The sequence below is a fragment of the Theropithecus gelada genome, chromosome 18 (assembly GCF_003255815.1).
Source record: "Theropithecus gelada isolate Dixy chromosome 18, Tgel_1.0, whole genome shotgun sequence".
NCBI lineage: Eukaryota > Metazoa > Chordata > Mammalia > Primates > Cercopithecidae > Theropithecus > Theropithecus gelada.
The window spans coordinates 40,635,851-40,661,920 of NC_037686.1; the positions used below are offsets into that span (position 1 = coordinate 40,635,851).

Below are 26,070 nucleotides of genomic sequence, written 5' to 3' on the forward strand. Positions count from 1 at the left end.
TATAGCTGGATACTTAGGTTTTTAAAAACACTATTTGCTATTAAAATAATATGACAATATGCTTCTAGCTAAAAACTTTGCAAAAATGTGATTGCTTCCTAGGTTAAACTCTCAGGATTTGGAAACCTGGGTCGTATCTTTATGAAAATAAAATTACACATAGAGACATACATCCACATACACATGTATATACTTCTGTATAAAATACCTATATAAACATTGCTTTCCAAAAAGGTTGTAGACATTTTCTGTCCCACAAGCAGTATAAGAGACTTAACGTTTCTCATATGCTTTCCAGAATGGGATGCCTGCATTTATTTTTATCTTTATTACTTTAATCAAAGGAAAATGCTAACTCATTTTCATTTTAATTTGCATTTCTCTATTTGCTAATGAGATTGAACATTTTATCATCTTTATTGGCTGCATATAGTTCTGTGAATTGAACACCCAATCATTAATTTTTTATTAGAATATTCATCCTTTAATTATTTTATAGTAGGAAATTAATTTTTATTTTCAATGTTTATCATTTGAGAAGCAAAAGCAATGATGATAAAGTTTTCAGGCTTCAAATCTCTATGTCTGGAAGAACACATGGCTTGGATTAAACTATCGTTAGTGTCTCTTCTACTCTAATATTAAATCTTAGAATTCATACTAAAATATTTTTAGCAAGATTTTTCAATTTTGGTGATTTCTCTCAAAGTAAGAGTCATATTGTACCAAATATCCTAATGAACACATGTTCTTAACTTCGATTATTTCTACCATCTTCCCCATTATTTTGTCAGGGGAAAAAAAGCCATAGGATCTTGGCTTTCAAAACCTTTTAAAATGATATGGTAAATGTCATAACTTTCTGTTAGATTCAACCATTCCCTGCCTCAGATATTTTGTCCATATTTAAAACATGATTTTTGGCAATTTACTTCGGAAGTGCTCTGGCCATTATGCTAAAATTATATAGGCATAAAAGACAACCTGAGAGAAAAGAAGAAAAAATAAATAAACAAATTACTTTCAAGTCTCTGATTGTAGGCTGAACAACAAGCTTATAATGTGTGTGTGTCATGATTTCAAATGGAAATTCGCTGAGTGTCTTATGTAGAGAAAAGGAATACATAAGGGATTACTTTCTTTTTTTCTCACTTGCAATGGTAGTTTACCTCATCTATAAATTGTAGTCATGTGCTTTATGGTTTGTATATCGTCCTGACCCAGTTTATGTGCCACTTCAAAGTCGCTCAACATCATCTACTTAGTTGTGTCATGAGCCACTCTATATGCTTTGCTTGCCAAGTTTCTGGCAGTAGCTCAAGATGTTCCTAGGTCTGAAAAGCCCTGAGCTCTGATCATACCCTAGGCCAGGCCATCATCACATAAAATGCTGATTGAGAAAAAGATACCTATGTGTCTGCACAGTCATCAGAAGCTCTGGCTTCACAGGGGACTGCCTGGGAGGTGCAGAGTAATCAGTAAGCTGTTGGTGAACTCAACCAGTGATAAACAAGAGAGCAACTGCTCACACCTTCTGTCCACGGACTGTGAGACCGTTCATGCGGCTTCTCGAGAGACAATCAGGAAACCTAGCAAGCTCTGTGCTTTGTCTTGAAGTTGTAGCCACCACAGCTGGATAATGTACCACCATTATCTGTTTTCTCTTCTTCCCTGGATCATTTTCCTTGTTCTCTCATTCTTATTTGCCTGAACTTAAAACTTTAAAGGCATTACCTTGAAAGCCTGGCCTCATTCTGTTTTCCAGGAATCTGGGCTGACGTGAATTAAAGGTTGTGGTTGTTAAAGAAAATACATGATTATTTTATAAAATTTAAAATATATATTATTTACATGTACACTGGGTCCAGTTTTCATAGAGAAGTTTGATCTACTCTGAATTCTATCAATATTGGTGCAAAAGTGAATTTCCTTTATATTAGCAGAAAGTAGATTAATCTCTCTATTTTACAATCTACTCTTTTCTTCAGTTTTCAACCCATTCTCACCCCTGAATATTGGTAGAGAGGAATCAAAGTGATTGAAATTGGAACAATTTCATTAGATGACTTTTAAAAGTTATTAGTTAAAATGTTAAGTTTTTAGATAACAGATGCTTTTGCTGAATCAGCAATGCTGAGAAACTAATATGAATAAACATTTTATGATACATGGATTAAGACGATGATCCAGAAAGAAACATATAGTGAAAACATTATAGAGAATATAAAGTTAAAAATATAAAGGTTATTCTTGTTCCAGCCAATAGATGTCACCTGCCAGGATGCCAGGAAAAAAAATCAATGTTCCTTTGGAGTGAGAGTATATATTATTCCTAAAGCATTTAATTCATCAAAACCTTGCAAGACTACACCATGTGAACACTGACCTGTGAATAGGTACCAGAGGTTGTTTGGCTCCAGCGTTTCCATCTCACCCCTGCGGGTCGTCTTTCTGTGTCGAATTTTATAGCCGGTAATAAATCCATTTTGTGTTCCTGATGGAGGAGGCAGCCAGCTAACTTTGATACTCTGTAAAATAATAGATATAAATTAAAACATTGAAGAAAGAAAGGACAATGGGACAGGGTCAAAGAACCAAACATAAATGTGAAGAAAGCAGAGAAGCAAGAAGTGTTAGCAATTGCCACTTAAAGACAAATTAAATTTGTTCTTACAATCTGACACCATTCTTATTTGTCTGGTTTTAACAAAAATACACAATTCCTTTGATTGATTGAATGCATTATCACCTCTCCTTTGCATATGCTGTTAAAATGACAGTAAAATATTCTAAATGGTATAAAGTCATAAAACAATACAGAATAAGGCTATATTGCAAGAGAGACATCAACTAATATTCAGAAGGTGCAAATTGGAGGGAGATATGGTATATTAGTGTGTTCTCACACTGCTAATTAAAGACATACTCGAGACTGAGTAATTTTTAAAGAAAAAGAGGTTTAATGGACTCACAGTTCCACATAGCTGAGAAGCCTCACAATCATAGCAGAGGGCAAAGGAGGAGCAAAGATATGTCTTACATGGCAGCAGGCAAGGGAACGTGTGTAGGGGAATTCCCCTTTATAAAACCATCAGATCTCGTGAAACTTATTTAGTGTCATGAGAACAGCACAGGAAAGACCTGCCCCCATGATTCAATTACCTCCCACTGGGTCCCTCCCATGACAGGTAGGAATTATGGGAGCTACAATTCAAGATAAGATTTAGGTGGGGACATAGCCAAACCATATCATAGGGTGACTGAGCCAAAGAAGAGAGCCTGAAAACTAAATACCTTTTTAAGAGATAGTAACAAAAAAGCAAGGCAATGAAATGCATGACAAAGGTCAGGGATGCCTGGACATTGTTCCTGCTTATATAACTTGGAAGGTAGGACTTTCAAGCATAGTTTTGAAAGGTTTCTACCTATACCGAGTAAAACCAGGCTACTAACCCTCCCTGACCTTGGAGGTGTTGGTAGTTTTATCCTCTGGGGATATTGAACTCAAAGGCCAAAGTTTCTGAGATATTAAACACAGGAGAGAACAAGGATGTACAGGGATATAGGCAAGGGTAATTAAATCAAAGATATGAGCTACCCAGGTCTTCTTCCTTCATATGACACCTAGAGCAATGGCAACCAGGTATATGCTTCTTGGGTAGAATATCAGATAATCCTTCTCTAGAGAAAATTATTATCTTTGCCCTAGAGGAAAAAAAAAAAACAGTCATATCCCTGATCAATTCCCCAACAATGAGGCTACTGCCAATATGGACAGAAGATAGGGAAATACTGGGTAGAAGAAGGCGGTTCTCTGGCAAAACGCCCTGCCCACAAGCCTGAAAACCCACAGTCCTAAATGGGAACAGTCATTCCTGTTTTCACACCCAAATGTTGCCATTTGGCCTGCCGTGTCCCCCTATCCTGCACCCATATTAACCCCAAACACCAGGCTCCACAAGCAAATGAGTAGACTAGTAGAAGAGCAGAGGAACAGAAGAACAGTGTGGAAGAGAAGAAAAGAAGAGAAGGAGCATCTGAACATCGAGAGGAGTTCAGCTGGGAGTGGTCGGGTAGGAGATCAGCCGTGGGACGACCAAACTCCCGGAGAAGATCATCTTCCCACTCCATCCCTTTTCTAGCTCCCCATCCATCCCACTGAGAGCCACCTCCATCTGGCAATAAAATCCCCCTCGTTTACCATCCTGCAATTTGTTCATGTGACCTGATTCTTCCTGGATGCTGGACAAGAACCTGGGTACCAAGAGGCCACTGAGCTGGTTAAAACTTAAGCTGTCTGCAGATGGCAGAGCTGAAAGAGCACTGAAGCACATCCACTGGGGTTTTGGGAGTCACAGACACCCACCCCTAGATGCTACCATGGGCCCAGAGACCAAAAGTGCTCACCCTAGCTCCTGCCCATCTGCATGCTCCCTCTCCCATTAGGGGTTTGAGGGTGCAGCAGCCAAACAGACAAGCCACACCAGTGTCACACATTCTGCAAGGGTGTGTTCCAGGAAAAGAGTGCAATCTGAAAAAAAAAAGATATTTAAAAGGCAACAAACAGCAGTGAAGACAATGAAGAAAATTGTAATGTGATAAAAGATTTACTATGATGAAAAACCAGACTCAAAAGAGTACATACTGTTTAATTCCATTTATGTAAAGTTAAAGAATGGGTAAAAGTAATCTACAGTATTAGAAGTCAGAATAGTTTATGGCAGTTGTTCCGGGCTTTGACTGGAAATGGGTACCAGGAGACTTTTTGGGGTGATGGAAATCTGCATATTGATTTCACGTTTGTTACTCAGATGGATACAATTGTCAAAATACACATTTATGGGCTGAATTGTGCCCACAAAGGGTCATATGTTAAAGTTATAACTTCTGTGTCTTAGAAGAATATGACTGAATTTGGAGATAAGTCCTTTAAGGAGGTAATGAAGTTTAAATTAGTTCATTAGGGTAGGTCTTAAATATGACATGATTGGTATCCCTAAAAGAAAATTAGGAAACAGGTATGCACAGAGAAAAACCACGTGAAGACACTAGCCATCTATAAGCCAAGGAACGAGGCCTCAGAAGAAACCAAATCTGCCAACACATTGATCTTGGACTTTTCGAGCTTCACTAACTGTGAGAAAATAAATGCCTGTTTTTTAAGCCACCCACTCTGCAATATTTATTTTGGCAGCCCTAGAATACCAGTATATTCATGAGACTGAACACTTATGATTTATCATTTCATTTATTTTAATTGCACCTCAACAAAAGAAGGAAGAGGAAGAGAAGCAGCAGTAGAAAAAAGAGAAAAGATTGGGGAAGAAAATGAGGATAGAAGTGTGTCAGTACCAAATCCTGACATAAAAATAAATCAATAGATTATATCTAAAAATGGTGAATTAAAACGGGTAAACTAACAGATATCTAAATAAGTAGATTACTGAGAAACATAAAGGTAAATGTCAGAAAACAACAACAACAACAACAACAACAAAAAAAAAAAAACAGCCAAATATCATAAGGCAGTCTTTAGGGAATGGCGGCAGGGTTTGAGGAGGGGAAAGAAAGGGCCTATTTGTTTTTGTTATAGTCTTGTTAGTACTATTTAACATAAAAAATAATGTGCATGTAATACTCTGAAAATATTTAAATTAAGTTTTAAAATAAGCACACAGAGGTTTTTTGTTTGTTTGTTGTTTTGAGGTGGTAAAAACAAATTACTGGCTGTTAAAAAGAATCCAGACACAGCTGGGTATGGTGGCTCACATCTGCAATCCCAGTACTTTAGGAGGCCGAGGCAGGTGGATCCCCTGAGGTCAGTAGTTCAAGACCAGCCTGACCAACATGGAGAAACCCCATCTCTACTAAAAATACAAAATTAGCTGTGCATGGTAGCACATGCCTATAATCCCAGCTACTCAGGAGGCTGAGGCAAGAGAATCGCTTGAACCCAGGAGGCGGAGGTTGCAGTGAGCCGAGATCACACCATTGCACTCCAGCCTGGGCAACAGAGCAAAACTCCATCTCGAAAAAAAAAAAAAAAAAAGAATCCAGACCCAACGTCAAATAATGGATTTGTTCAGGACCTCTCTGTCCCCACTTCAATCACGGAGCAGAGGCAGAGCTAGACTCTCCAGGGAGATAGAAATCCAAGGTCCTTCTTCCAGTTCTACTACAAATTAGCTGGTGCTCTACAAATAAGTTTCTTTGAGAGAAGAAAGAAATATAATCTAAATTTGCACTTACTTGCTGAGCACTTTGTTATTTTCTGTATAGCTGCCCTCACCCCAACACTGAATTTGAGAACACTGAAATATTACTCCCAGAGGAAATATAAGTTTAGGTTCCCTCGAGCCTCTGGTTACAACATTTTTGTCAACTGATGGGTACATAACCTCGTTTTATGTGTGTTTCTATTTAATGATACCTTATTTAATATGACTGTATTGTCAGCTCTTTAACATTGAACTTTAATGCCAGAAATAAGGCAGATCACAGCCTTCTTGCTCTTAGGAACCCTGGACAGTGCTTGAGCACTCCACTCTGGGATCATTTTAAACAGAAAAATCACCAACCAAAAGCACATAAAGGCAAAAAACATGGTGCCAAATAGACTTCAAAAAGGGTGCTTGTTTATAGTATGAGGGCTAAAACAAGAAGACAGAGAATCTTCTTGTTTAACCTCAGCTGGGAACATGGACATCTGGCAACTCAAATTTTACCCTGCTCTAAGCATAACCACAAAGCATCATGGGTATTGATTTGAGTTACACATAAATTTTAGCAAGCAGGCAGGCAACTTTGCAACTACAAAATCTATAAATAATGAGTATCAACTGTACTTATATAATAAAAATCTTTCACTAATTTCAGAGGAATCTAGTTACATACAATTGATCTGATTAAGTTGGTAGAATATATTCAAAATATTTTTGCACTATTGAGATACTTTACTTTGTTTCTACTATTCTTTAAGTGTGATAAATTAAGCACCACTCTTAACTACTATTTGTTAACATATTTTTTGCACTTACTTTAGACCTGGCAATGGTCTAAGCACTCTGCATTATTTATATTTTTATGCTTATTATGACTCTGTGAGTTAAGGTCTATTGCTATGACCTTTGTACAATTAGGTAAACTGGGACAAGAATGGTTAAATAACAGACATGTATCCAGCAATAGGCAGAATTTTAACTGAGATAACATGAGTCAAAAGGAGGACATTCTTTACTGCTTAATATTGCCTCCTATGAGAAGTTCAAGAGGCTGAAGAGTCTAATTTGTTTAGTTGTTACTCATTTAACATGCATCACCTACATTACTGCTGTGGTAAACATGTAAATAAGTCATGGTTTACCCATTCTGGCTGAGGAAAGAGACACATAAACTAATAATGAAAAAACAGCGTGCTAAGGTTTATAGTAGAATGTCCAAGAGTGATTAATTCTATGTCATATGATCAGAAGGACTTTATAAGAAACTCATCCTTCAAGTGTGATTGGGAATTCATGGAGGGGTTGGGAATGGTATTTAAAACAGGAACTATCAAGAACAAACTTAAGGTGTAATGACAATGTCAAGCATCTTCAAGGGAAGCTCATGTAGTCTCTTAATAGCCAAAGCAAGGGATATATAGGACAAGGAAAAGGAAAGGTTGCAAAAGAGAGAGAAGGTTGGATTAATGTGTTCATTTAAGGCATTTGGCTAAGTTATTTGGGAGATAAAATAATGCATAAAATAATAGTATAGAGTCACCGGCTGCAAAGAACACGTAGCCTTAAATACACACATGCCCATCGACGCCCTTCTTCCCCACCGTTCACACACGAAGGTGCACATGTGTGGACATATTCTTTACTCCCCAGTGTTTTAGAAACTACGAAAGAAAACCAGAATTAAAAGAATAGTCATAGTTATGTTTCACTACTCATCTTAGTGGTGAGCAGTGAAATGGCAGATATTGTCACCACTGATGATTTTACAAAGAAGGAAATTGAGGCACAGTTAAATGAAGGATAGGCCTAAGGTCACCTTGCACTATCAATGGAAGACTTCCCAACTGTGGGGGTCTAATGTTCCTTTCATTATTTCACACTAAAATAAATAATAACAGGGAATTTACTTGGCAATTATACTCATCTATTTTCTCCTATTAACTATTCTCTTTTAAAACTTCAATTTAAATTATTCTTTTAAAATACATCCAATAAGCTTTCCCATACAAAGCCGTTGGAAAATCAAGGAGGGCCACCTTCTGAAGACTACAGCTGTAGTAAAGTAAAAAAGTAAAAAATAAATTCAAGTCGAAAAGGAAAATACAAATATAGATATTAAACCTTAGACCAAGAATTAGAACCTTTTAATTTCCAATTAATGTTTTGCTGTGACTTTGCTGAGTGACCTTCTGTAAGTCTTTTTTTTTTTTTTTAGACAGGGTCTCTCTGTGTCACCCTGGCTAGAGTGCAGTGGTGCAATCAGGGCTACCTGCAGCCTACACTTCTCTGGCTCAAGCTATCCTTCCACCTCAGCCTCCCGAGGAGGTAGGACTACAGGCAGGAGCCACCATGTGCCTGGCTAAATACTTATCATATGTTTTTGTAGATACAGGGTCTTGTCATATTGTCCAGATTGGTCTTTAACTCCTAGGTTCAAAGGATCCACCCGCTCACCCTCCCAAAGTTCTGACATTACAGGAGTGAGCCACCATCCCCAGCTATGAGTCTAATAAGTGACCTGAATCTCCATGTACATACTGAAAAAGAACAATTGTGCTTAGTATGTCTATCAAGTGTAAATCACTTGATAAGCCTGGAGAACTTAATTATACTAATGATTACATGAGTAATAGTTTTTGACAATTTTTCTTTATCATATTTGAGGATTTCCAGTGATTGCTTAAATTATTCCCACATAGCCAATACCTTAATATCAATGCCAAGCAGCAATTAATTAATATAATCAGTTATACACTCAACACACCAGGAGGGAAATCCCCTGAATGGTTATTATTCATCTTTGGAAGTGATTTTTATCAGTTTTATTCATCCTCATCTGTAGGTAGCAGCTAAGTTTATTAGCATCTTTTGTGTTTTCTCATTGATTTCAAGCCTCAGCAGATTGCAAAGATTCTGGTAGTTAAATTCTTTCTTCTTAGGTTCTTTGGTAGATGATACAGCTCGAGGCTCCAAATTATATTGTGTTTTAGGAAGTTAAATGAAAGCATTGAGGCATTCTTTTCTTATTTAATGGTGTAAGGCGTCTTATTTTCTACATGAGACCTATTTTGCCACTGCCCAGTAGTTCAGACTTCATTTCCCATTCCCTCAGCAAGCCACCAAAAGCTGTCACTGTTACGGGAACATTTTTGTCAAACAACCTAGCTTTCATGGGCAACCCTGGCAATGATTTTTATTAAAAGTACTTAACACATGACCTTTGACTTTTGAAAAATCAATTCTAGTAGCTGTGACTTGACTTTTGGTCCTTTTATTACTTGAGAGGTAGAAATTAATCCTTATCACTTGCAGTGTTCTATCTGAATCAAGGAATAATTTCAGTTTTCTTCATATTTGGGAAAAAAGAAAAACTGCAAAATTTAGCTTCCTTTAATTCCTCTACCCCCTCTTTGATGACCATAAAAATTATTTATTTGCCAAGGAAACCTGATGGAAAAGAGTTAACTGATTTACAACAAAGGGTGTCACTGGCCAATCTCCCAACTGCCTGGGATAGTCCTGTCCAATTCAATGATGTGGTGTTAGCCTTTTCCTGGGATACATTAAACCATTGCTTTTTTTTTTCTCCACTGTAGATGTTAAGAGTAGTAAGTGAGGAAACAAGAAAAGAGGTTGATAAGCCCACCACTCCAATTTTTTCTCAGAAGTCACATTTCATAACTAACTATATTTGTAACTCCACATCTCCCACCGCATGCTGACATTCTGCCTTACTCTCTCCAGAGTGACCTTCAGGTAAAGACAAACCCATCTTGATCCTCGCCAAACACAGTCAGTTACTCTAGCAAAAATCTTTTCTTTAGAAAGATGGTTTTATTTAGATGGAATTCCCATAGAAAGCTATGGAGGGCACTCTGAAAGTCCTTGCAGCAAGTAAGAATGCCTTGGCTGGAACACAGCAGGAATCTACAAATCTTGAAAACTAATTTAAAATCAGTTTTGGACTTCTGGTGACTTAAGTCTCACAGGAAGTTGCCTTCAGAGTAAAATACACTCCTAGTATGCATGAGGCCCTGAGGATTTTCATTAAAGTGTGTCCATCAGTACTTTGAAAGAATTTATTTTCACTGAATCCCTTTTCTGTGCAGTTATGTACATTTCCTCTGACACTACCCTAATTCTGACCTTGATTTGTTTATTACCCAGAATATTGCCATAGCTAACTGCCACCCCAGCCTCTACTATCACACTGCTCACACCCATCTCAGTTACCTTTCTGGTCAGTGTGTGACTCCGAATGAGCAATGCAAGCCTTCAGAGATTGAGTTTTCTCATCAGTAGTATGAGCTAATAGCAGTCCCTGCCTCATAGGATTATGGTACAAATTAAAGGAGACAACGAGAACGTGTGAAAGTTCCATCAGAGTGCTGGCACATAATAATTATGTAGTAAATCGTAACTACTTTAAGGGAAACTGGGAGGAAAAGAGAACTTAAAAAAGAGAGAGTGACAGTGAGGTCCAGAGATCCAGAGATTGAGAGATTGTGAGAGTGGCAGGTAGGAAGAATAAAGAAAAGCAGAAGTGGAAAAGAGCAGGAAGGAAGGAAGCAAGACCACGTACAGTAGCAATGCCCAGAATATGGACCTACATATTTGTGCACTGACCCAACAATTGAACATTTGTTTCTACTGTGAACTGAAAGGAGCACTGACAGAGATAAATTGTCGAGCAACACTTTTGTAACTTCTATGAATATTTTTGAGCAACTTCCTCTGTGCAGAGTACCACTCACATTTCTTACTGTACCAAATAGAACCTCCAGGCATGAGTAGCGAAGAAACTTTGGGATACAGCAAAATAAGAGATCCCATATATATTTTTGGAGGTAGACTTGACAGGATTTGGTGAATTATTGAATGTCAAATGCAAAGGAGGACAAGTCATCAAGAATGACAGGTTTCTGACACAGGCAACATGGTAGATAATAATGCATTTACATGGATAAGGTTTTCTGAAAAATAATCCACTTTCTAAAAGAGAAAAAAAATAAAAATAAAACACTGGACCCACCTACCAGATATTCAACAAATGGCAACACTCGGAGGATACAGAAACAAAAATTATCCATATGGATTCATACTGTTTAATGTTGGAAAGGGCAGTTTTCAAATGTCATCATTCAGAACAAATGTCAGATTCATAATCTCAAAATTATAAAATAGCAATATTTAATGTTTAACTTACAGTATCTATCTAAATACTTGGTAAATATTTCTATAGATCTTGAAAACATCTAACTGAATTTCAAGCTAGAACATAAATATCTATGAAAATCTCTGTTATGTGTATGTGTAAACAATTTTCATTAACAATTTTGCCTTTTTATAAACTATGTAAACCTATAAACTTATTTTACTAACCCAGCATGGATTTGATAAAATGTCAATAAGGTATAATAAAGGCCTATATTTTTTCCTACTGTTATATGCTATTTTTGTTGATTTGACATATTTTTAAATTTAGCATTATCATTTCTTGTATTAAGGGAAGTTAGAAATTTGGGTAGAATACTAAAATTGGGATCCGTAATTTCATGTAGACAACTGTTAGACGAAATGTTTCAGTATGATACATTTCCAGAGTGAAAACTCTGATATTACTATGCAAAGTTTGAGGTAAATATTTGTGCAATAATAAAGTATGGTTATGTACACATTAATATCTGATTTTAAATAAAATTTTATGAAGATGTCTTAAATTGAAGCAAGAAACGTTGTTTTGTTAAAAAATGAAGGCTAAGCAGTTGTGATTTTACTTAATGGCTTGAAAATGATACAAACATTTCTTCATCAATACATTTATACAGTTGTAAAACAATCTTACCTTTATCTTTGCCCTGGTGGCCTCTGGTTCTCATAAACAGTGCCAGTGGAACTCTTACATAGAGACTAAGCCCTCCTTTACCTACCCTGGGAGAATCCTTTCCCTGGTTATGTGAAAAGCTAAGTCAACCTGGGACAATTTCTCAGATTGTTCAGCTTCAAATCAAATAATCTACTTTGATTTGGGTCCAAGCTCTTGTAATTGGGTTTCTCTGGTGGGGACACTGCCTTGTTTCCAGGTGAATCCCCCTTCATTTTGTTAATCCGCCAGGTCCCTCCAAGACATGCAAGGCTGAGTCCTCCAGCAATGACTATCCCCTCTGAGAATCTATCAGAGGCTGGCCGACTTCCCTTCCAATATACACCACCCTTTCTGAAGTTAGGCATGTTACCTGCTTTCATGCTCTGAACCAGCAAAACGTATTAGCCTTCTGATTCACAACCAGAAATGTCTCTTCAGTCTTTTTTGACTCCCCTATCAGGCATAACTGCTTTCTACCACTCCATTTCCCTGGATACTGTCTTTTTGAATGATAGCCTTCATCACTTCACTTCTTCTGATTTAGGGGCATAGCCCTCATGCCACTGGCTCTCAACTCCATGCCTGTTCATCCCAAAGATCTTTTTCAAGTGTATACAATCAACACACTTCAGATTAAAAACAATAATTTAAAATAGTGAGAAATGTTATCTGAATTATGCTCCACTTCTTATATGTTCCATTTTTATATTTTCTAGCCAAACTGAGCTAAATTTAAATTGATTTGGGGAAATTGACATGCCACCACTTTTCTCTGCTCCTTTAATCTAATTCTTGGAACTCAAACTTCACAATTCTAAGGGAAAAAAAGGAGAAACTATTAACTTACCCAACCCACCTCATTGTGGAAGCACAGGGGACTTGAACCAGTAAATTAGGGTCAAATAGGTTTCCAGACCTTCACTGTGAGATCCCCAATCTATGACTCTTCACAGAGACACAGGCAGCCCAGTGGAGACTAATAATTTGACAGTCTGGTAGGCTAGTATTTTGCACACTTTCAAAGTAATATTTAGAAAACTATTTTTTTAGTTATTTAAATATGAAACTCGGAGCTCTATCAAGAGAAAAGTAGACAATAGCTGAGAGTAGCCTGTAGACATCTCTCTAGTGATGAGGTTAATTCAACTGTAGCCCCAAACTTGCATGTCAATTCTAGACCATAAACACTAGGGATCCCTGGACACAAAAAGGGATGCAAAAGACACCGGAGCCTACTTGAAGGTGTAGGGTGCGAGGAGGGAAAAGAACAGAAAAATTAACTATTGAGAACTAGGCTTAATACCTGGGTGACGAAATAATCTATACAACAAGTCCCTGTGACAAAAGTTTACCTATATAACAAACCTGTATAGGTACCCCTGAAACTAAACTAACAATTAAAAAAAAAAAAACCAATAAGATATTTAAAAATTTAACTCCAAATGTTAAATAAATCTCAGATCCTAGGCACAGATGCACAGAAATATATTTGAGGTCTTCTTAATTTTTATACCTGGTGCGGTACTTAGAAAATCTTATAAGATGTTCTATCTAGATGCATTCCTATTGCTTCTTGGCCTTTTGGCTAAGGCCAAGTGTAGTGTGCATTTCTGAATCATTTAGAGAAAGGCAGAAGAGTGTTCTGCACATAAAAGATATTCAAGGAGTATATGAAGATGGATGCATACTGTTCTACTCTCAGCTTTTCATTAATTTGCTAAGTGACAGTAGAAATTATTTACTTAGCCGCATTAATTGTATATATTACAAGATTATACCTATCTCTCCCTAGTTATTGAGAGGTGTTCAATGAGAAAGGGCTTAGAAAATTGAAAACACTACAAAATACAAAGTTTTGCTCTTATTTTAGTTTTCCCATGTCATAATTGTCATGATTAGCAGTAGGAGTAGTATGGATAACTGTTTTGAACACAAAATGACATTAAAAACTGAAGCAAGTTTTCAAAGAATTGAGTGATCAAGTCACTTTTGCCTCACATGATTGGGTTTTGCAGACATACAAATAAATAAATGAAGGAATGATTCTCATTGTGGCTGAATCATCTTCATAAATACTTAATCTGATTGCAACAACTAGATTATAAATCTTGAGAAATGTTCTTTTGCTTCTCAAAGACCATTCAGCATTGTGTAAAGATGTGTTTTTTTGTGTGTGTTTGTTTATTTATTTATGTATTTATTTTGAGGCGGAGTTTCGCTCTTGTCACTCAGGCTGGAGTACACCGGCAAGATCTCGGCTCACTGCAAGCTCCACCTCCCGGGTTCAAGCAGTTCTCCTGCCTCATCCTCTCCAGTAGCTGAGATTACAGACACCCACCACCATGCCTGGATAATTTTTTGTATGTTTAGTAGAGATGAGGTTTTGCCATTTTGGGCAGTCTGGTCTTGAACTCCTGACCTGAGGTGATCTGCCCACCTTGGCCTCCCAAAGTGGAATTACAGGCATAAGCCACCGTGCCTTGCTGAGATGGTTTTTCTTCAATAGTAAATTTTGCCATATTCAGATGAAGGGCCCATAGAAACATTACTTTTTCCACTGATTATCACAGCCCTCTTTGAGTTGGTTCTTAGATATGTAACCATGTATGGTTTCTATTATGGGAAGAAAAATCAATTAATCCTTCCTGCCAGCTGTGCTTTCTTGGCTAACTAAGCAAAACCAACCCAATATTCCTAAACTGACTAAGAAAACGGCCCCCAAATGTCAGAGTATAGCCCAGCTTACAAGAAAAAAAGAAGGGGGGCTCAAAGATAAAAAGAACAAACATGAAAAGAAAGCAGTGACGTTGGTGTATACCTAGCATCTTCTTTTTTCAAGCTCCTGGATTTAAAATAGCATTTTTTTTTTTTTTTTACATCTGATAATTTTCTATGCATAGCCTAGTAGCCAGACTTGTTTCTGCTAGGTCCTAGAAACTGGAAATGTAATTTCTAGGAGGTATTCACGTTTTGACAAAATTCCATTACAATAAAGCAATTTGGTTGTTCCCTAGAGTTCATGATAAAGTGATTTTATGAGTAATACATTTTGGAATTTGTCAGTATCAATAGAGTTAATTCTCCAGCGCCTAAATCATTCCTTGGAAGTAAGCTGGATGTTTAGAAGGGCTTATTAACTCTTTCAGATCACTAGGTCCTTTCTCAGACTATTCATTTCTACTAAATAAAACCACTAAAAGCAATATAATATTTTTGATGTAGGAACTAGAGCTAAGAAAGCTGGAGTAGAAATAGGTCAGGGGAGTTATATGTAAAATTACACCCTAGAAAGAGACAAGAAAATAGGCCAATATATAATTTAAGGCAGAAAATACAGTGTTCACTTATTTCTTATTTCCTTCGTGTTTTGGAACATGGAAACTAAGAGAGCATTTGAGCAGTAAGGTGGGTAGTACGACTTGAGAAAAGTTTATTTCACCAGGTATTTAAGCATCCTGAGTCAAAGAGAAAGATGGTTCAAATACTGATTCATGCCATATAAAAATGGCAACTACGGAATAAGATGCATTTATCAAGAATAACCACTGAGATCTCAGGGTATTATAATAATGCACTCATTATAAAATAATTGTGACATGCAAACTTGGGCTCTTGCAAAATGAAACATTAGTTTTAGGCTGTATAATGCTTAATCAGAAAAAAAAGACATAATTTTTACAATATTTTATACTCCAATATCTTTTTTCTTTTTCATTTTTTTTTTTTTTTTTTTTTTTTTTTGAGATGTAGTCTTGCTCTGTCACCCAGCCTGGAGTACAGTTGCACCATCTGGGCTCTCTGCAACCTCCGCCTCCTGGGTTCAAGCAATTCTCCTGCCTCGACCTTCCGAGTAGCTGGAATTACAGGAGCCCGCCACTACACCTGGCTAATTTTTGTATTTTTAGTAGAGACGGGGGTTTCACCATGTTGGCCAGGCTATTCTTGAACTCCTGACCTTGTCATCCGTTAGCCTCGGCCTCCCAAAGTGCTGGGATTACAGGTGTGAGGCATTGTGTCTGGCCCCAACATCTTTTTAAACTAATAAACCAGAACTTTTAAAATTATTGTCATAAAATGATCCTAGTGTTTGATGGGAGAAATATAATTGCAAATCAACTTCTTCCTGTACAGAACCATGCCTTTTTTACTTTTTTGCTTTTGTATAGAGTGAAATTTAGGCATGGCCAATATGTACAGTTGGGTCTGTAGTAAATAAGGAAATAAGATCTTGTGAAGAAACAGTTTTCTTTACGAAACCACAGAAGTGGCTATTAACAGAGGCATATCTTCAAGCAAACTGTCAAATTAGGCCCTAAGTAATTAATCTCTGAAACCAGCAGGCTTTCAATCTCAGAGCAGTCATCTCAAAGACACTATTTACCGTGTAATTACATGGGACATTACAATGTATTTATGAGGTCATTTGTTACAATGTACAGTAATTACAGAGTATTTACATAGCTATTTATGTCTCATAAAATGAAGTGAGACTAAATATTTTAATTGTTTTGGATAAATAAGGAAAATATTTGAGTTCCAAATGTCAGGTAAGATTACAGGTCAAATTCACATAACTCATGTTAACAGCAGGCTGCTTTCAGAACCGTGAGTGTTTTGTGGCTTCCTCCTTTTGGAAGTGAAGATTTCAGGCCTTCTGAGAAATATTCCTACCAAGGATGAGGTAAATGGAATTGTTCTTTCTCTTCGATCTTCAGGTACTGCCAGATGATAGGCCAATAGTATGATTTACTATTTACACTTTACATCCAAACCATAAATGTTCAGGTGACAATAGAATTGCTGGATTAAAAATAGTGTTATATACAATGCTTTCACGAATAGCATACCATGCAACCAAACAGAATGATAAAACCCCTGTCCTCGTGTTTTTCATTTCTGTTACTTCGAAGCAAAATGGTATTTGCTCAGATTTTCAGTCCCTCTCCTCAAGCAAACAAATCTAAATCCATTCTCATTTTCTGAAAAGAGAACATTTTCAGGAAAATTTTTGAAGCAATTTTCTCCTAAATTTCTTTCCTTTATCCCAGTCTCTACTTGGAAATTTTCACTTAGCTTAAGAGGTGACTTTTGGCAGCTGACAAAGAGATGTCACATCTGAAGCATCACGTCAGATGTACAATCAGGAGATCTCAGTAGTCTCAAAATTACATGGCTGGCTTTAAAAAATAAAAATTAAAACACTCTTTTTGGATTGTTAATTTTTTTAAATTAATCTCTGCAGAAAATCTCACTATAATTTACATTAGTCATTTTATTAATGTATTCAATAAACATCCCAAATGCTTGCTATGCTCCTGGCATGGTATTGAAACAGGCATATTCAATGTAAACTCTTTCCTTGAAGAACATGATTTATTCTTTCCAGTGAAAGATTCTATAATGTTCTTGGTAAATCAGGTTTACTTAAATCTATTAAGATAAATAGACACACCATACTATAGTACCCTTTTGAGAAAATAAATTCTGCTTCATACAGAATTTATGCCTCTAAATTAGAGTAATTACGATTTCGAAACACAAATAATATTACCCAGTCTTTGCTTACTATTGCTAAGCTGTCTCCAATTCATGTGATTCAATGATTAGAAACTGCAAAATAGTTTTCAGTTACGATGTTATAGGTGAAATGTCCCTTTCTAAACTTGAGCCTATATTGCAAATTTCAACAATTATTTTTCAAAAGGAACAAATATCAAACCTTTGTTTGTCATGCAGATATTCTTACCACCAAATTGTTATAAATATGTGAACTAATAAATGTCTGTAAAGGCTGATCAGCAGTTGGACAGTGATACCCACTGCAGCCTCCTGGCAAATCAAGGATTCTGTCAGTGTTTAATGACTGTTACATTCCTATATAATGCTCCTAGTATTTGCCAAATCCAGATACTCAGAACCCACACAACCATCTGCAGAATGTGGCCTGTTAATATGCAAATATACCAATTAAAATTCACAGACTCATTCAACAGCCAGTCAAGTCAATTCTGATCTACTGTACCAATTTTATTTATACATGCAGAAAGAGCAAGTCTATTCTCCACTAAAGTTCAGATAAGTTAATGAGTGAGGGAGTAGTTGAGAAAATATTCTCAACAACTTATTCCAATTTAAGAACTGTTAGAGGTAGTTTATTTTTGAAAAAAGTATAGGTAACTACCAATACTTCAATCAGTATTTCAATGAGATATGCAATCGTTCTATATCTAATTGACTAACAATTATCAGCACCTGTAGTTGGCTATAATTTTAATTACTGATTACATTAGAGCTGATTACTTAAAATTATATCTGCACGATGCCATTAGACTATAAAGAAAAGAATAAAACTATTCCGAAATAATTACTCTATTAAAATTGAGATCAAAGCCAATTAATAAAATATTTTAGATGATTTTTATTCCAAGCAATGTTAATAGATTTTCCTTAAATTATGCAACATGGAAAGAAACCACCCAATGATCATTCTAATGTAACTAACTTGCCATTTTCCTGGGAGACGAGGAAGTAATTCAGAATATGCCATTGTACATCAGAACAATAGGTGTTAGGAAAAAGATCCTAGGTAACAATAGATAAAATTTCTAATCTGCTTTAATAAATATTCATGTTCTAGAAATGAAAAGGTTTGTTGATCCTTTAATCAAGAATACGTCAGACTAGTCAATAGTCATTGTCAAAAAGAGACCTTGAATAACTTTTTATGCACAATAAGAATCTAAATAATTGCTCCAAACACAGTTTTTCTAAAAGAGAAAGTCAATTTTTAACTAATATACCTTAAAATTAGGCAATAGTGACAAAACATCCTGTATGCAGATGATGCGTGTTTTCATGATGGTATTGCAAGAGAAGGCTTGTAGTATATTAGGATTGTGTATATGCTCAAAGAAACAATAACTCTTCTAAACTTAAAAAAAAATCCTATCCAGTTCTATACTATACCAATATAATTTTTTAACAATCAAGAACCTCAAAATATGGATTGAGGCAGTGGCTACTTTTTTATAGTCTCTTTTGTTATCAATAAAATGTTTCTGCAAATGACTGTTTTAAACAAACTCAGAGAATTAAATGTTTATAAGTTTAAAAAATTCTTTGTTATACAAGTTTTAAACAGATACAAAATTAGGATAGTAAGAAATATCACTGGCTGGGTGCAGTGGCTCACGTCTGTAATCCCAGCACTTTCGGAAGCCGAGTCAGGCAGATCAGGAAGTCAGGAGATTGAGATCATCCTGGTTAACACAGTGAAACCCCGTCTCTACTAAAAATACAAAAAAAAAAAAAAAAAAGTTAGCTGGGTGTGGTGGTGGCAGCCTCTAGTCCCAGCTACTCGGAAGGCTGAGGCAGGAGAATGGCATGAACCCAGGAGGCGGAGCTTGCAGTGAGCCAAGATGGCACCACTGCACTCCAGCCTGGGCAACAGAGCGACACTCCATCTCAAGGAAAAAAAAAAAAAAAAGCCACTGTAGAACCACTATGATGATTGTGATTAAAAACACATAATAATATTGGCAAGGATGTGAACCAAATGGAATCTTCAAACAACTGGCTGGTGGGAATGTAAAAGTGGCTTGTGGGAATGTAAATCGATGTTGCCTCTTTGAAAAATAGTTTAGCAGTTCCTCAAAAGCTTAAAAATAGAATTAAGTATGACCCAGCAGTTCCTTCCCAAAGTATGTACCCAAGATAATTGAAAACATGTATCTACGTAAAAACTTATTTACAAATGTTCATAGCAGCATTATTCACACAATAGCCAGAAAAAGTGAAAACAATACAAATGCCCACTATCTGATGAATGGGTAAACAAAATGTATATCCATACAATGGAATATTAATTTAGCCATCAAAAGGAATAAAGTTCCTTTTGATACTACAGTATGGATGAACCTTGAAAAATTATCTCAACTGAAAGAAACCACTCATGAAAGACCACATAGGGTAAAATTCCATTTATATAAAATGCACATAATAGGCAAATATACAAAGACAGAAAGTAGATGAGAGATTGCCTCTGATGGGTTGGAGGAGGGATTGGAAGATGAGAGGTGAATGCTAAAGTATACAGAATTTCTTTTAGGGGTGACAAAATGTTAGAAAATTAATGTGGTGATGGTTGTATAACTTTAAACGGGTAAATGATACGGCGTGTAAATTAAATACCATACATGAAGATGTTACAACTGGAAAATTTCACCACCAAAAAAAAAACCGAATACTATAATGAGCCCCAATATGCCTATCACTTAACTTCAAATTCTCAATACATTGCCAGTCTTGTTATATATATGCCAAAGACTCCAGATAGACACTTTATTTGAGCAAATCTTAAGTATTTTTGTAGAGTTGGAAACACACCTACATTTGTGAGTCTTGCCATAAATGGGAGGTACTTTCCAGAGGGAACCTAAATCCAGTCTATTGTTTTCATTCATCATGGATATGATGCCCTATACACGTGGTACTCACAAATATTTGAAGATAGCAATGGTGACGCACTGGGCTAAATAGGGTTTCCAGAAGAAGGTAGTATATACAGAGCAATGAGTCCCACTCCATTGCATCAAGTGCTGCCTCTGAGGATGTGTAGAAAGCCACGAACAATTAGGGGCTAATGCAATTGTGTATTAGTCTGTTTTCATGCTGCTGGTAAAGATATACTTGAGACTGGGCAATTTACAAAAGAAAGAGGTTTATTGGACTTACAGTTCCAAGTCACTGGGAGGACTCACAATCATGGGAGAAGGTGAAAGGCACATCTCTTATGATGGTCAACAAGTGAAGAGAGCTTGTGCAGGGAAACTCCCATTTTTAAAACCATCAGATCACATGAGACCCACTCACTGTCACGAGTACAGCACCGGAAAGAACTGACACCATGATTCAATCACCTCCCACCAGGTTCCTCCCACAACATGTGGGAATTGTGGGAGTTGCAATTCAAGATGAGATTTGGGTGGCAACACAGCCAAACCACATCATTTCACCCCTGGCCCCTCTGAAATCTCAGGTTTTCACATTTCAAAACCAATTATGCCTTCCCAACAGTCCTGCAAAGTCTTAACTCATTTCGGCATTAACTCAAAAAGTCCACAGGACAAAGTCTCATCTGAGACAAGGCAAGTCTCTTCCACCAATAAGCCTGTAAAATCAGAAGCAAGTTACTTCCTTCCTAGATACAAGGGGTATATAGACATTAGATAAATGCAGCCATTCCAAATGGGAACAATTGGCCAAAACAAAGGGGCTACAGGCCCCATGCAAGTTCGAAATCCAGAGGTGCAGTCAAATCTTAAATTTCCAAAATGATTACCTTTGACTCCATGTCTCACATCCAGGTCATGCTGATGCCAGAGGTGGGCTCCCATGGTATTGGGCAGCTCCACCCCTGTGGCTTTGAAGGGTACAGTCTCCTTCCTGGCTGCTTTCACTGGCTGGTATTGAGTGTGGCTTCTCCAGGTGCATGGTGCAAGCTCTAAGTGGATATACCATTCTGGGGTCTGGAGGATGATGGCACTCTTCTCATAGCTCCACTAGGCGGTGTCCCAGCAGGGACTCTGTGTGGAGACTCAGACCCCACATATCCCTTCTGCACTGCCCTAGCAAACTCTCCATGAGGGTCCTGCCTCTGCAGCAAACTTCTGCCAGGGCATCCAGGCATTTCCATACATTTTCTGAAATCTAGGTAAAGGTTCCCAAACCTTAATTCTTGACTTCTGTGTACCTGCAGGCTTAAAAATGTAGAAGCTGCCAAGATTGGGGTTTCCACCCTCTGAAGCAACAGCTTGAGCTGTACCTTGGCCTCTTTCAGTCACAATGGAAGTGGCTGGGATGCAGGGCACCAAGTCCCTAGACTGCACACAGCAGAGGGACCCTGGGCCCAGCCCACAAAACCATTTTTTCCTCCTAAACTCCTGGGCCCATAGTGGGAGGGGCTGCCAGAAAGGTATCTGGCATGCCCTGGAGACATTTTCCCAATTGCTTTGGTGATTAACATTAGGCTCCTTGTTACTTATGCAAATTTCTGCAGCTGGCTTGAATTTCTCCTCAGAAAATCAGATTTTTTTTTCTATGAAATTGTCAGGCTGGAAATTTTCCAGACTTTCATGCTCTGTTTCCCTTGTAAAACTGAATGCTTTTAAGAGCACCCAAGTCACTTCTTGAATGTTTTGCTGCTTAGAAATTTCTTCCACCAGACACCCTAAATCATCTCTCTTAAGTTCAAAGTTCTACAAATCTCTAGGGAAGAGGCAAAATGCTGCCTGTCTCTTTACTAAAACATAACAAGAGTCATCTTTGATCCAGTTCCCAACAAGTTCCTAATCTCCATCTGAGACCACCTCAGCCTGATTTCATTGTCCATGTCATTATCGGCATTTTGGTCAAAGCCACTCAACAAGTCTCTAGGGAGTTCCAAACTTTCCCACATTTTCCTGTTTTCTTCTGAGCTTTCCAAACTGTTCCAACCTCTGCCTGTTACCCAGTTCCAAAGTTGCTTCTACATTTTTGGGTATCTTTTCATCAGTGCCCTACTCCTGCTACCAATTTACTGTATTCGTCCATTTTCACACTGCTGATAAAGACATACTTGAGACTGGGCAATTTACAAAAGAAAGAGGTTTACTGGACTTACAGTTTCATGTGACTGGGAGGTCTCACAGTCATGGCAGAAGGTAAAAGGCACGTCTCACATGGTGACAGACAAGAGAAGAGAACTTGTGCAGGGAAACCCGCATTTTTAAAACCATCAGATCTCATGAGACCTACTCACTATCACAAAAACAGCACAGGAAAGACCCACCTCCATGATTCATTCACCTCCCACCAGGTTCCTCCCACAACATGTGGGATTGAGGGAGTTACAATTCAAGGTGAGATTTGGGTGGGGACACAGCCAAGCCATATCTATCTTCAAGTTGTTTAAAAGAACAAATCCATGGGGAAATTCCTGGAGGCTGCAATCTCAATCCTTTTAGTGATTCTTATATAACAGAACTATAGGGCAAAACATGGGTCTAGCCTATACAGGGTATTCTTTCGGAGGGTTGAGGAGATGCACGTAGGGGTTAGTAAAATGTCACATACAAATGAATGGTTAATCTTAGCATAAAGTTTATGAAAGGTCTTGGGAAAATAATAATTTATATGCTTATTTATTTGCTCAAGCACAAGAAAATAAAATGAGAATATACAGAATGTATTCATAGCCTATGTATTTTTCATCATAGTGCTTATCACAGTTCAAAGTTTCCATTGATCTGTTTGTTTTTTAGCTCCCTAGAACTTACACTCATGAACTTTGCTTCTGTCTCTTATGAGGCAAGGTAAGTCTATAATTAGAATTGACAAAGTCAACAAGTTCATGAAAAAATTTAAGTAAATGACAAACAAGTGATAATCATGACACATGTTCTTTGTTTTTAGAAAGTTGCAGATTTGAAATATATACATGTTCTTAGATTCATTGATTATATACAATTGTAATCCTGACCTATGTTTTAATTTTTCTTTTTATAGAACTGTAGAAGTTAGACAGACCTGGATACCTTTGTTGTGTTCTAAAGAAAGTCTTGGTGAGCAATGGAATAATAATAAGATAAAGGCTATTTTTTGAGATTCTACTGTAAGTTTTTATCTCTATGTATTATCTATTATCTTTGGTCTCCATATTACATTGAAATATTATAAAAACACATTTAAAATAATATAGATAAATCAGTAAACATGTCCTTCCTATATTAATGTTATAATTAAAGACTGAGCCTGAAAATTATAAGAAAGAGAGAGAGAGAGAGAAATAATGGAAGGAAGAAAAAATGAAGAAAATTAGTCCTTCTTTCTTTCCTCGAATAGAACAGAATACACTTGTTTATAGCCAAACAGAAGGCAACCTCTGTCTTGACTATCCTATTTTATCGTGTTAAAGACAACCTACAGGTAAACATTTTTATTCTAAAATTCAGGGTTTACCTTATTCATCAATTATGGCTGAATGCTATTATTTTTGCTTTAAGCTTTATGATACATAAGAAATATTGAAATGCTTGAACAAAAATATTTTCTCACTCCTGAGTTGCCCGCAGGTTACTTGTAAAATCATTTACTTTGTAATAATTAGGTCAGTGCTGACTTACTGTTTCCTTCTTTTATGTATCCTTTTATTCTTTTACTCATTATTGAGTTATATAAAGACTATGTGATATAGTTAGTCAGTGAATATTCCTGGGAAAAGCAAATGACCAAAATTCACCAGAGAACATTCTGCACACATCAATTTTCGGTTTTTTTTGGATTAATGACTAGGGCCATTTAGTTCGGGCCTTTACATTTTGTACCCAATGGCATTTGTTTAATTAGAAGTGTTTTTCACTGCCTGCACATACTCAATAACATGAGACTGAGTACTGTCATCTATCTTATAACTTAGAGATAAAAACAGATTCCTTATTTTAGCTTTGTTATTCTCCACTTCAAAAAGCATGAATATTTTTTAAAATTGTCCTTAAAAGTGAGAGATAATAGGAAAGGTATGGAGAGATATTAACCTGCAGAAATGACTAAATCCTAATGTGCTATGCTCCTATAATGCTTCAGTATAATAAACTCCAGATATTAAATATTTTCAATTCCATTTTCTTACAATAGTTACTTTGCAAATGAGGACATGAAGGCAATGTTGCGATCGTTTCTTTGGGTATGAATTATACAAACCATTAATTTTCTAAATCTTGACTTCAGAAACTCTCCAAGAAGCCTTCTTGCCACTTCTGTATGAGTTAGCTAATCTTGAGTAAGGAAGATGTTATGAGATAAAAAAGGAGATGACACTCAAAATTATTGGCCCTATTTCTCAGATGCTCTTCCCTGGAAAACAGTGTGGTAGAGGCAGGACAGTCTTGCAGTCAGCATGACCTGTGTTTAAATCCCAAACCAGCTATTTACTAACCACGGGACACACCTGTGCTTTTAGCCTTGCTTTTAAAGTGGGAATAAAAAATAAAGAAAGCAAAAACAACGTAAGAAAAATTTATCAGCAAATAATAACCTCACAGGATCTTCATGTGAATTACATATATTTATCAATGTGAAGTATGTTGTAGGTAGTGAAAAAAAAGCCATTTCTTTCTCCCTGGGAAGTTGTAAGTATTCCTGAAAAGGCTATAAGGAGAAATTGAACTTACTATCTAAACTACAAGTGTTTGTCTTAGTTTTGAAGTTATTTTTCTTAAGCCACAGTTCTCCAAGATCTCTCACTTTATCCTACCCTAATGTAGCTGTGTAGAAGATTTTAGAATTATGTCTTTGTGTAATAATCAGATGTATATCTTTCTGATAATTCTACTGCAACTGCCAGCCTGGTGAATTCTGGTGGTACTAGCAAAGTGCCTCTCAGGAAAAAAGAAAAAAAAAAATTCCCCTGTAAATAGCATCTGCCACTTTCTGTGGGGTAAATACTTCCACCATGGCCAATTGCAAGTTAACAACAGTTTAGCAACTGCCTTGCAAAATTCCTGCATATTTAACAATGGGCTCATAGGAACCAGTCCCAGTCAGCTCCAGCACTTATCAAAAAGGAATATGAAGTCAGTTTGCTAGCAAAAGGACACAAGTCCAGAAGTGAGAATGGGACAGGTTTAGATTGAACAGGACCTAAAACTTGACTGCAAGGTCCTTGGGGACAAGGCCTATGTCTGATTCAGCATTTTTATCTTCTGTAGTTCTCAGCAAAAGAAATATTTATGGTTGAAAGACTGAATTCTTCTGTAGTTCTCAGCAAAAGAAATATTTATGGATGAAAGACTAAAACTCAGTCATATAATATATTTTGTGTGTGTGTGTTGACCTTTTATACTCTGAATTTCTATTAATCAGAAAACAGTTACATGACATATCAAATTTAGTTAGAGAGAAACCGTTGGATACCTTAAGCCTAGCTCTAGTTTATTGGTACTTGCA

At 36.8% G+C, this 26,070-nt stretch overlaps 1 protein-coding gene across 1 annotated transcript in view; it reads right to left on the reverse strand.

Moving 5' to 3' along the window:
- DCC (DCC netrin 1 receptor) overlaps positions 1 to 26,070 on the reverse strand; it is a 1,221,566-nt gene that overhangs the window by 247,429 nt on the left and 948,067 nt on the right. The window contains exon 13 of the mRNA XM_025365180.1: positions 2,387 to 2,528. Within this exon, the coding sequence (XP_025220965.1) occupies positions 2,387 to 2,528 (142 nt within the window). The remainder of the gene's footprint in view (positions 1 to 2,386; positions 2,529 to 26,070) is intronic.